The 12,124-nt window shown below is 52.8% G+C and overlaps 1 protein-coding gene across 1 annotated transcript; it reads left to right on the top strand.

Annotated features, from left to right (window-relative positions):
• The first annotated feature begins 2,392 nt into the window (after nt 1-2,392).
• YIPF5 (Yip1 domain family member 5) lies at nt 2,393-9,307 on the top strand. The gene is made up of 6 exons (XM_056502582.1): nt 2,393-2,499; nt 2,847-2,952; nt 4,053-4,225; nt 5,107-5,252; nt 6,979-7,160; nt 8,282-9,307. The coding sequence occupies exons 2-6, from the start codon at nt 2,852-2,854 to the stop codon at nt 8,442-8,444; spliced, it is 765 nt and encodes a 254-aa protein (XP_056358557.1). The 5' UTR covers nt 2,393-2,499; nt 2,847-2,851; the 3' UTR covers nt 8,445-9,307.
• The last annotated feature ends 2,817 nt before the right edge of the window (nt 9,308-12,124 follow it).

The raw sequence follows: 12,124 nt of genomic DNA on the forward strand, positions 1-12,124 counted from the left end.
ATTAAAACCAAATAAAAATTGTTTTCAGTCTCCCCTCTGCAAGGTACTTCCTTCCTCCCTTTAGAGTTCTGCCATAACAAGGCCCTTTTCAGCAGATATCTTCCTCCTCTGCCTTTCCTCATCCTCCCATTCCTCCAAAGTTCTTTGAGTAATACTTTTACTCTCAGCCTGATTCAAATGATCCTGTTATTAACACTGGTGTAATTATAGCGTGTTTTTTAACATTACAGCTAAAACAAAGCTTTGGCAGCATTATCATGCCACCAGCACTGTGTAACCCGTGTACTATGTGAGTACTTTTGTGAGTACTCTTACTCTTCCCAGGCTGGAGCCACTTCAAGGTCTCTTGCAAACACAAATTCCTTGTCCAGGTGGTGTTCAAGGCCAGGTGGGGCCTGGAGCAATCTGGGCTGTGGATGGGTTGAGTTTCAAGGTGCTTTCCACCCCAAAGCAGTGTGGGATTCTGGCATTGTGCCCTAGCCCCCAGTGCAGCTGCAGTTTGGTGCTTTGCAGGCTGCAGCCCTTCCCAAACGTCAGGAAGGAGCAGCTGCAGTGTGTGCCCTCCCCTCGAGCCCACGGGCAGTGCCAGAGCACCCCGGAGGGTGGGAATCCATCCCACACGATTCCCTACAGCAGGGCTGAGATGGGAGAGCTCATCAATGAAAGCTCGACCTAAGCTCAGGAAATCCTGAGAATCTAAACAAACCCAAACAGATTTCTCACCAAAGAGAGAAATCCCAATTGCAAAGAGCAGATCCCAACTGCACAGCCCGGTGCCCGGGCTCTGGGGCTCCTGTCCCTGCCCAGTGAGCTGCAGCTCAGCAGGTGCAGCCCGCACACTGTGCAGGTCTTGCCTGAACGCCGGCACCTTCTCAGCCTTCAAACACTAATTCTCCTGAAGTGCAGATTTGCATGAAGCAGCTCAGGGCACAGGGACTGATCTCTGTTACCCAGGCTGTAATTCTCCACTGCTGCTCCCTTCAGCTCTGCAAAGTGGCACATCTCGTACGGTGGGCTCTGCACGTCAGATCTGCTTTGCAGGTGAGCTTGGAACAGGGCTGGGATTTAAATACAGCCATTTCACCAGCAGAATATTACATACACCAGTTTGTCACAAAATGAGTGTGCTGTGTCCTGAGCCAAAATAATTAAAAGAAAGAAAGGAGAAACCCACACATGCAGAATCTCCTGCGCCCCCACGGCTGGTGCTGGGTTCCAGGAGGCTGCAGAGCTCAGAGTACACCATGCAGGGGATGGAAATGGGTTCTGCTGTAATCCTGAACCTGATCACATCCCTTCAGCGGGGTGTAAAACAGGAGAAAGCAGCAGTCCTGACTCGGTCATTCCGGAGTTTCAGCTACAATTCCTCAGCCGGGGTTTTCCCTGTCGCCTCAAAACCCAAAGCAAAGCATGGTGTTCAGCTCTGGGACATGAGAGAGTAAATAAAATCAAATTCTAGCTAACAGGCTTCTAAAGGCTGCTAAAATCCTTTTCCCCAGCCCTGGGGTAAGCAGTGAGTGACACTAAAAGCTTCTTCACATGAGTGTCTTCGCAGTGCCAGTCATGTTTTCCTCACTTCCCCCGTATCCCCAGGTAATTCTGCAGCTAACTTGGGAGGGGCGGGCCAACAGCCGGGCTGTAAGAACGACAAGAAGATTCACAGCTCCAGCAAAGCTTTCGTGCGGCCACAGGAAAATATTTATTGTGGATGTGTGAAAGGGAGTGAATGGGCTGCACTGGAGCCACACCGACACCGTGTGGCTAAAGCTGGCCTCGAGAGAGGGACGGGCTGAGGGAGGGAAGGGCTGAGGAGGGACTGAGGGACGGGCTGAGGGAGGGAAGGGCTGAGGAGGGGCCGGGGATGAGGGAGGGAACAAAGTGAGGAGGGACGGGCTGAGGAGGGACTGAGGGCGGAGCCGGAGCTGGGGTTGAGGGACGGGCTGAGGGGGGACTGAGGGAGGGAAGGGACTGAGGGACGGGCTGAGGGAGGAGCCGGAGCCGGGGCTGAGGGGGGCCTGAGGGAGGGACTGAGGGACGGGCTGAGGGAGGAGCCGGAGCCGGGGCTGAGGGACGGGCTGAGGAGGGACTGAGGGAGGGAAGGGACTGAGGGACGGGCTGAGGGAGGAGCCGGAGCCAGGGCTGAGGGACGGGCTGAGGAGGGACTGAGGGAGGGACTGAGGGAGGGCTGAGGGGGGACTGAGGGAGGGACAGGCTGAGGGGAGCCTGAGGGAGGGACTGAGGGAGGGCTGAGGGAGGAGCCGGGGCCGGGGCTGAGGGACGGGCTGAGGAGGGACTGAGGGAGGGCTGAGGGGGGCCTGAGGGAGGGACTGAGGGAGGGCTGAGGGAGGAGCCGAGGGAGGAGCCGGGGCCGGAGCCGGGGCCGCCCCTTCCCGTCCTGCGCATGCGCGCAGCGGCGCGCGCTGTCCCGGAAGTGGAGGCGCGGCCGTGACACGTCGCAGGGGCCGCGGCGGCGGGAGCGGGGCCGGGCCGGGGCCGCAGGTGGGGCCGGGCCCGGGGATAGAGCGGGGTTATGGGGATGGAGCGGGATCCCGGGGAGAGAGCGGGATCCCGGGGAGAGAGCGGGATCATGGGGATGGAGCGGGATCCCGGGGAGAGAGCGGGATCATGGGGATGGAGCGGGATCCCGGGGAGGGAGCGGGGTCATGGGGAGGGAGCGGGGTCATGGGGAGGGAGCGGCCGTGATCCCGGGGCACACTCGGCCCCGGTTACGGGGGAAGGGCCGGGCCGAGCCCCCGGCGGGGCCGAGCGGGGCCGAGAGGCCGCAGGGCCAGCGGCAGAGCGGCCTCGGGAGCGGTGCGGACCCGCCTCGCTGTTCTCTCGCACAGGGGCCATGTCCGGGTTCGACGGCTTCAACACCGACTTCTTCCAGACCAGTTACAGCATCGAGGACCAGGCGCAGCCCTACGACTACAGCAGGCAGCCGTACAGCAAGTAACTCGTGTGGAGCCCCAGATCTCCGCCCGTCCCACCCCTCCATGGCAGGGACACCTCCCACTGTCCCACGGTGCCCAAGCTTGTCCGGCCTGGCCGGGGCACTGCAGGGATCCAGGGGCAGCCACAGCTGCTCTGGGCCCCTGTGCCAGCCCTGCCCACCTCCCAGGGAACAATTCCATCCCAGTATCCCATCCAGCCCTGCCCTCTGGCACTGGGAGCCATTCCCTGTGTCCTGCCCCTCCGGGCCCTTGTTCAAAGTCCCTCTCCAGCTCTGGGTTTGCTTAGGGCACTTCTGGGACAGTCTGTGTCTCCAGGAAGGCTTTGGCACTCCAGCCAGCTGCTGGTTTCTGGAAATGAGTCCTGGTTGCTCTGTATGATGGAGAGCTGAACTCTCTGTAAATGGAGATCTGGAGGAATTTTTGTGTTGAGTTCTCTGCCTGGTAGATTTCAGAGCAAGTGTTAGAAGATTGAAGGACAGGTTATATGAATTATCTTAATTATATGAGTGATCTGCATGTCCTTGGGAGAAGAAATACAGTTCTTCTGCAGCTGCATCTCCAGTCACTCCCTTGGGAACTAGAAATTAGTGTCACCTAAGTGAGCCTGTGATGTCCTGGTGACTGCCAGGCTGCAGCAGGGAGGTGTGGGGGTGTTCCTGGGCCAGGGGGGATCCTGGCAGCCCTGTGTGAACACCCAGCCTCGGGCTGAGGGCTTTGGTCCCTCTGTGTGCTCCCTGAGATGGATGGAGCAGGTCAGTGCCATTTGTGACCTGAACAGGAGCACAGGGCTGTGCTGGGGCTGGGCTCTGCTAACACCAGGAGTTCTGCATTTTCCTCCTTTCTGTTTCCATAGCTAAAGATTCTGGAAATGTTTATGGAAATCTCTGTGGTTAGACATGGGTTAGATTAATGGCAAGAATACCTGAAGAGTTTGTTTAGGGCAGAGGGTGGCTTTGCTTGGGGATTTTGTGGACAATCTGTGGGACCGTAAGGAGAAGGAAGGGTTTGCTGTGGTGTCCTGGCTGGAGGCAGCTCTGCCTGCAGGAGGGGTTTCAGCACAGCTCTGGCTGTGCCCTAACCCAGAGTTGTGCTTTGCAGGCACTATGGGGGCTATGAGTACCCCCAGCAGGCTGGCTTTGTGCCCCCTGACATGATGCAGCAGCAGCAGCCCTACACAGGGCAGATCTACCAGCCCACCCAGGGCTACACTCCAGCCTCTGCACAGTCTTTTTATGGAAGCAACTTTGAGGATGAGCCTCCACTACTAGAAGGTAAAACTTTGCTGTGGCCTTAATCCAGAACTCCTCCTAGTTTGGGGATAAGTTGGTAGCAGTGTGGATTCCCTGCTGCTGGGAGTGCTCAGTCTGTTTCAAATTCTCATTGATTTTTTTTTAAACCTCTATTTTGGCATGTGAAATCCCTGTTCCTGTTTGAACTGCTGCAGTTGGAAGTTTGTGTTTTCTTGCTTCACACCAGCTGCTCTGTGGCAGATTAAATCAGTTCAGTGGGAGACCTGACTTTGTGACAAAACACTTGATATTGCTCTTGTTGCAAATAATAATTGGGACTGCCCATTTTGTGAAATAAGTAGCTGCAGGTCCTTTGAGTTGTTCTTGGTTAGAACAGGAATGTTTCATTGCTCACAAGGAATGCTAAACTCTGCAGAAATGCCTGTGTGGAGTACAGCCTGTGCAGAGTGCCAGGCTGGATATTTACCCAAGTCTGGCTTGCTGGGATCAGTTTCCAGCTTACTTCTGTTATTTTTCAGTTTCTTTTATTATTCACAACTGAATAAACCTCACTGTTACTGGGTGGAGAGACAGGAATCTGTCACCTGTCCCCAGGCATGATACCTTCTACCCCCTGGGCTTTTTTATTAAAAATATTACTTTATTTACAGCTATAAAACAGGATTAGGGAACTGGGCTGAAGGGACCTTTATGAACCCAGAACTCTGTGCTTGGATCCTTCAGAAACCACCTGGGCACTTCCCAGCACCTGGAATGTGTGGGGGAGCAGGAGGGAAGAGGGGAGGGCTCAGTTCCCTGGTGCCCATCATGGATCTGGGGGAGATGGGAGGTGGAGAAGGGAAGACAAAGGGTGGAGCAGCCAGGAAGGGAAGAAATGAAGTCCATGTTGTGTTCACTTGCAGAATTGGGGATCAATTTTGACCACATCTGGCAGAAAACACTAACGGTGCTGCACCCCCTGAAGGTGGCTGATGGCAACATCATGAACGAGACAGACCTGGCTGGGCCCATGGTGTTCTGCCTGGCCTTTGGGGCCACCCTGCTGCTGGTGAGGCACTGGGGCTGCTGGGCAGCTGGGAGGGGCACAGAGCCCAGGACAGCTCATCCTTCTCATGGGGTGTCCTGAGTGGCAGGGAACCCCCAGGGACAGGACAGAAACTGGTGTGTGAATGGAAGAGGCACTGGGCTCTGATGGGAGGGGTGAGCTGTACATCGGTGGGATTGCAGCTCTCTGTGGAACAAACCTGCTTTCCCCCTGTGTGCACTGCTCCCTGGGCCTGGCACTGCTGCAGCCTGGGCAGCTTTGAACTGAGCTTAGCTGGAACAGGACTGTGATGTAGTGACTCATGGGTGGCAGTGAGGAGATGACAGCAAGCAGTGTTCCTTGGCATTGAAAGCTTCAGGATTTTAGTCTGTCTCAGCTTTAAGTGCTTCAGGCACTGCTTTTCATTTCTGCCTCAAATTTCACATTGCTGTGACAGTTAAAACACACTTTGGTACCAAGGGGACTTCAAGCCTACTTTAGTAAGTAACTTTTATTTATGGAAAGTAGGCCAGTCAAATTAATTAACATCTTTGTAATAGATACAGTTGAATTTTATTTTCCTAAAAATCAATTTCTCCTGTGTGCTTTTGAAAAAAATCCATGGAATGTGTGAAAGGAAGTGGGCTGAGCCTGGCACAGAGGTCACAGCATGATTGTTTCCTGTGCTGCTTGGATCTAAGCACATCCAGGTTGTTGAAGAGGGACAACAGCTCAGCCTCAGCTGTTCCTGGGATTTTGAAAATAATCTTCCTTGTGCCATAACTTCATGCACTCTATCACAAATTAAAGAACTTCAGCTCTGGGTTTGTCAAGAAGTTCCTGAATTAGAGTTTTGTTGTCTTTACACACCAGTTCTGTGAAGGTCATTAGTGCAAGTGACCAATTAGCATGAGAAGTCCTTGATTGAACCCTAAACAGTTCCTGGGCTGAGATCAGAGAGAATCAGATCAGCACCTGTTCATTAACATCCACAGTCAGGAGGAATTCCAGGCTCCAGGAGCATGAGATGTCCTGGGACTCTGGGGGGAAACACTCCCTGTGGGGTGGGAGTGAGGGAGCTGGGGCTGGGGGACAATGTCTGTGTGCCCCCTGTCTCCTGCCCCCCCTGCCCCATCCCATCCTGCCCCCCTGACCTGTACCATGCTGACCCCATCCCATCCTGCCCCATCCCATCCTGCCCATCCATCCTTCCCTATCCATCCTGACCCCATCCCATCCTGCCCCATCTCTTTCTGGTCCCCCCCTGACCTGTGCCATGCTGCCCCATCCCTCCTGAACCATCCCTGCTGCCCCTGCCCCATCCCATCCTGCCCCATCCCTGCTGCCCCTGCTCCATCCCTCCCTTCCTGCCCCTGCCCCATCCCATCCTGCCCCATCCATCCCTCCTGCCCCATCCCTGCTGCCCCTGCCCCATCCCATCCTGCCCCATCCCTGCTGCCCCTGCTCCATCCCTCCTGCCCCATCCCTCCCTGCTGCCCCATCCCATCCCTGCTGCCCCATGCCCTGCCCCATGCCCTGCCCCATGCCCTGCCCCATCCATCCCTGCTGCCCCATGCCCTGCCCCATGCCCTGCCCCATGCCCTGCCCCATGCCTGCCCCATCCCTCCTGCCCCATGCCCTGCCCCATGCCCTGCCCCATGCCATCCCTCCTGCCCCATGCCCTGCCCCATCCCTGCCCCATGCCCTGCCCCATGCCTGCCCCATGCCTGCCCCCACCCTCCCTGCCCAGGCTGGCAAGATGCAGTTCGGGTACGTGTACGGGATCAGCGCCATCGGCTGCCTGGCCATGTTCTGCCTGCTGAACCTGATGAGTGTGACGGGCGTGTCCTTCGGCTGCGTGGCCAGCGTGCTGGGCTACTGCCTGCTGCCCATGATCCTGCTCTCCTCCTTCGCCATCCTCTTCTCCCTGCAGTAAGTGCCCTGCTGGGCTGCCCCTGCTCCCGGGGGTCACTGACAGCAGCTCCCTCTGCTCTGGCTCTGTGGAGCTGGAGTGTCACAGGGAAAAGGGTCACAGAGCTGCGAAACAACAGCCACACTCTGCTTGCTGTTGAAAGAGCAATTTATTGAAAGGAGCCATTGCCTTAAATAAGGCAGTTAGTGCAAAACAAAATACAGACAGATCATTAGTCAGAGAAAAGAGACACCTTTTGTCTTAGGTTTTTCCATGGACCATGCAGGTGTTTATCTTTGTTATGATTTTTTTTTTGTTATGTTTACAGTAAAGGAAAAGGCTGTAGCTTGGGAAAAATCTTGGCTGGAGCTGAGAAAGTTTCACTGCCTGAGAAAAATACTTAGAACTTGAGAAAAAAGACCTGGCAGATTTTGCCTAGGCCTTTAGCAGTGTCCACAATGACAGGAACTTCAGTTAGGGCAAGAATTAATTATCAATGGCTTCATGGGGGAAAGGAGGGTGAATCCTGCCTTTACCTCTAAATTAATTAACAGCTTTTGAATACATAGACTCCAAGAGCAATCTCAGGTTTGTTTTCAGCCAGCTCTGAATCTGACAGGTCCCAGCACCTGTAAAGTCTAAAAGTAATTATTATTGAAGATGCAAATTAGGATTTTACAAGTACAAGAAAATGATTTCTCTTGGCTCTGTGAATTTAGGGACTGAACAGAAACAGCTTAGCACAGTTCTTTTTCTCACTGCTTTGAAATTTCATATGCACAGAGTTAATTTTGAGGGGGCTTTCTACTATCATAATTGACTGATACTGTACTAAAATTCTAGAATCCCAGAATGGTTTGGGTTGGAAAAGCTCACCCAGATCTATCCCCTTCCAAGTGTCCCAGGGTGCTCCCAGCCCAGTGTCCAGTCTTGGGCACTGCCAGGGATCCAAGGGCAGCCACAGCTGCTCTGGGCACCCTGTGCTTTCCCAGTGCTTTTAGAGGGAATAAACATCTCAGTTACTGCCAAAAGCTGAAACCCATCCCAGCACCTGCACAAGCTGCTGGGGGAGTCCAGGTGTGACTCCCACAGGTGGATGTACTCAGGGCTGACAGGAATTCTCTTCTCTCTGCCTTTCCAGAGGGGTGATGGGGATTATCCTCACGGCTGGAATTATTGGCTGGTGCAGCTTTTCAGCTTCCAAGATCTTTATCTCTGCCTTAGCCATGGAGGGCCAGCAGCTGCTGGTGGCCTATCCCTGTGCCCTCCTGTACGGAGTCTTCGCCCTCATCTCCGTCTTCTGAACAGACTCTGGGGCCTGCAGGGGCCAGGAGGAAAATCCCAGCTTGGAACAAGGACTTGGACCAGAAACAGCTGCAAACAACCGTCTCCTGTTGCTATCATGGAACTCAGACCTGTTTGAATCACCTGGAACAATGGGAAATGTCTGCTGTTCACTTTTTTAGGACTTTGAATACTGTTTTCAATGACCTGGGCAGTCCAGAGCTTTAATATGTGTTCATGCTTATCAAGTTCTGTGATTTCTTTCCCATTCCTAGATCTTTAGACAAAGTAACTTTCGGTTGTTTATTGAGGGTTGTGATTTTTGTTCATTTTGTTTTGTAGGGGAGGGTGAAGGGTTGCAGTTTTAAATTGGCAGCTTTCATCCAAAACAGTTAAAGCAGCTGCTGTGGATCTGGGGGCTCTAGATAAATCTGCAGGAAAGAGGAACCTGTTTCCTGACCCCCCTCACCAAAAATGCACAAATGAACAAAAGTAATTAGAGTATTTCCTGTATTTTAACCAATATCCTCCTAAGCTCTCCAGTCTCAATTTTTGGTTCATTCACTGTGAGAGTATTTCAGGATTTAAGATACTTAAATTATGAAGTAGAAAACAGATGCTTAAAAGTGAAAGGGAAGTGTAATTCTGTCACACTTGAAACACGACCACCCTGGGGTGTCTGTAGCTTTCTGTTAACTGGGTTTCTGAAGGATGTGGGCAGAGCTTCCTTCCCTCATGGTGCACATTCTGTGGGTGAAGAGGAATCTCTCTCACAGAACTTCCAAGGAAAACACCATTTGGAAAACGTTATGCTTGTCAGTATTGTAGTTATTGTAAAGTAATTTAAGGCATATTGATTAAATTTTCCTTAAATTTTGAAAAAGGTGTTTGATTTTCCTAATCTTTAGTTTAGATGTTCACTTACTAAAATAGAGACTTTGATGTTGAAGCAAAATCACGTTTAAAATTGAATTAATTGGGTGGATTTGGTGTTTGCTTCAGTGAGTGAAGAGCAGGAGGGAGCCCCAGTCCTGTGTCTGTGCAGATCAATGGCATTGATTGCCAGTCAGCCTAATTAAACACAGCTCTGGGACACAGAAGGGCTCCCTCAGCTGCTTGAGCAGGTCAGGTTCTAACACTAATATTGTATTTTGGGAACAGCTAATTCAGCTTATCCTGCACATTCCAGAGCTGAAAGCTTTGCAGTGATTCCATAGGTACCTTCCAGGGTGATCACCTGGGTATTAAAATGTTATAAACAATGTTTTCTTTCACCCCAGCATGAGCAAACTTCAGTGCACAGGAAAAACAACGGAGTTTGCCCTGGCAATAGAGCTGCTGAGTTTGGAGAAACCATGAGAAAAGAGATTTATTTACATTTAAATGCTCACAGAGTCTGCAGTGGGGGACACTGCACCTTCTGCTCCAGCAGTGAGGGTTGACCCAGGAGTTCCCAGGAGCATTTTTGTTCCTCTGCACAGCATTTAGCAGCTTGTGACTGAATTTCTGAGTGGTCTCTGGGGAGCAGAGAGAAGCAGATGAGAGGAGGAGGTCAAACACTTGACTTCTTGGAGGACTTGATAAAAACCAGTGTTATGTCTGGAGTGGTTGTCTTAAAGGTCCCAAACTTCTGGAACAGTAATTAATGGGATTGCATTGGCTCTTTGTTGCCTTTCCAAAACCAATCCCATCAATTTTCCTTAATGGAGTTTTGTCCTAGTTCTTGCTTCAGTTTTAGTTCCATTTGAGATGATTCACTCTCCCCGTCCCATAGCACGTCAGGATTGGAGGCTGTGCTTCTGTGCCCCCACATCTGCCTTTTCCTGCTGTGTCCCAGTCCAGCAGGGCCAGTCCTGGTCACACACTGGTGTGTCCTGGCTGTCCCAGTCCTGGTCACACACTGGTGTGTCCTGGCTGTCCCATTCCAGCCGTGGGGTGCTGCAGTGCCCAGGGCCCCTGCTGGATGAACCTTTGCTGTGCCTCATTCCCTGGATAACAGGGAACAGTTCTGGGGGTTTCAGCATCTTCAGGTAGAATGCATTGCTGCATTCACATCTGCACAGTCTAGATGGCAATTCTGACACCATGGGGTAGTTTATTTCTGTTCATTTATTTAATTACCTGCTTTAAATACCAAGGTCTGTGGGGGGGTTTTGCTGGTTTTTAATTGCATGGGCCTCTCCTCATTCCACTTTTTCATCCCTGGTGATTTCCCTGTCATTGCTGGATACACCATCAGAATTAAGTTTCCAGAGTGCATATTGGCAAAAGAGAAGATAATAATTACAAATGATTGATCAGTGCAAGCCCACATCATTGGATTAGTTCTTCCCTCCTTCCCACCACTGTTAATTCAGAATAAATTTGCAGCAATCAAGAGATCTTCACTTGTGTGTTGATGATCTTCATGTTCTGCCTGAGCTTTAATTGAGCTTAAAAGGCCTAATTCTGCCTCAAATCTATTCTTAGTGTGGTTTCAGACCTGAATGTAGAGCTTGAATTTGAAAATTATCCTTCTGCCTACATCTTAGCTGGAATTAGCTTCCCCCCCCAGTCAGTGCTTCCATGAATGCAGGGTGGGAAATTGGGATTGGATGGGATTTGAGATGGGATTTGGGATGGAATTTGGGATGGGATCCCTCCTGCTCCTCAGATCCATGCACAGGGGATTGTCTGGAGGTGCCAGGAGGAAATAAAGCCACAGGGCTGGCACAGGGGAGCTGTGGGGGACAGCAGGGTTTGCCTTCAGCTCTCTCCCTGCTCCTGCCTCTGCACATTCCCTGGTTGCTCCCTGGAGTGCTGAGCAGGTGATGGAATAACCACAGAGGCTCTTTCCTGGGCCTTCATTATTTTCAAAGCAAACACAGGCACAATTCTGGGCCCTGGAGGAAAGACAGCAAAGCTGATGTTGGACCTGTAAAGTGCTGGCAGCAGCAAGATAGCACCCATTAAAACCATCAGGCTGGAGCTCTGAAACCTCTGCAGTTCGCCCAGTAATTTGTCTGGAAGGCTGTTCTAAGGGAGCTTTTTCCATGGAAACCTGCAGTGTGATCCCCCAAACAGCTCTGCTGGTGTTTAGATCCCACCCAGCTCTGCTGGCCTGGTTGCCATGGCCCCGTGCTCTCTGCAGACCCCTCGGGATGGAGCCTGAGGGAGCTGGGGCTGGGCTGGGCTGTGTGAGCTGGGCAGGAGGAGCAGGAGGAGCAGGAACGCTGCCAGCCCTGCCCAGCCCTGCCCAGCCGTGCCCAGTCCCTGCCCATCCCTGTCCATCCCCTGCCCATCCCTGCCCATCCCTGCCCATCCCCTGTCCATCCCTGTCCATCCCCTGCCCATCCCTGTCCATCCCTGCCCATCCCTGTCCATCCCTGCCCATGCCCTGCCCAGCCCTGTCCATCACTGCCCATCCCTGCCCAGCCCTGTGCCCACCCAACCCCTCCAGAGCAGCTTACAAAGGTGTTGGTTAATTATTGTTATAATTGCTGCAGGAGGAGGGAGAAGTAGCGCCACTAGATGGCAATCGGGGCATTCCGATGGGGACACCCGGCCGGGACGGGTGTGCGGGATGGAGGGATGGAGGGATGGATGGGTGTGCGGGACGGGTGTGAGGGATGGATGGATGGAGGGAGGGATGGATGGGTGTGCGGGATGGGTGTGAGGGATGGAGGGATGGAGGGAGGGATGGATGGATGGATGTGCGGGA

Source organism: Oenanthe melanoleuca, chromosome 13 (genome assembly GCF_029582105.1).
Source record: "Oenanthe melanoleuca isolate GR-GAL-2019-014 chromosome 13, OMel1.0, whole genome shotgun sequence".
NCBI classification, from domain to species: domain Eukaryota; kingdom Metazoa; phylum Chordata; class Aves; order Passeriformes; family Muscicapidae; genus Oenanthe; species Oenanthe melanoleuca.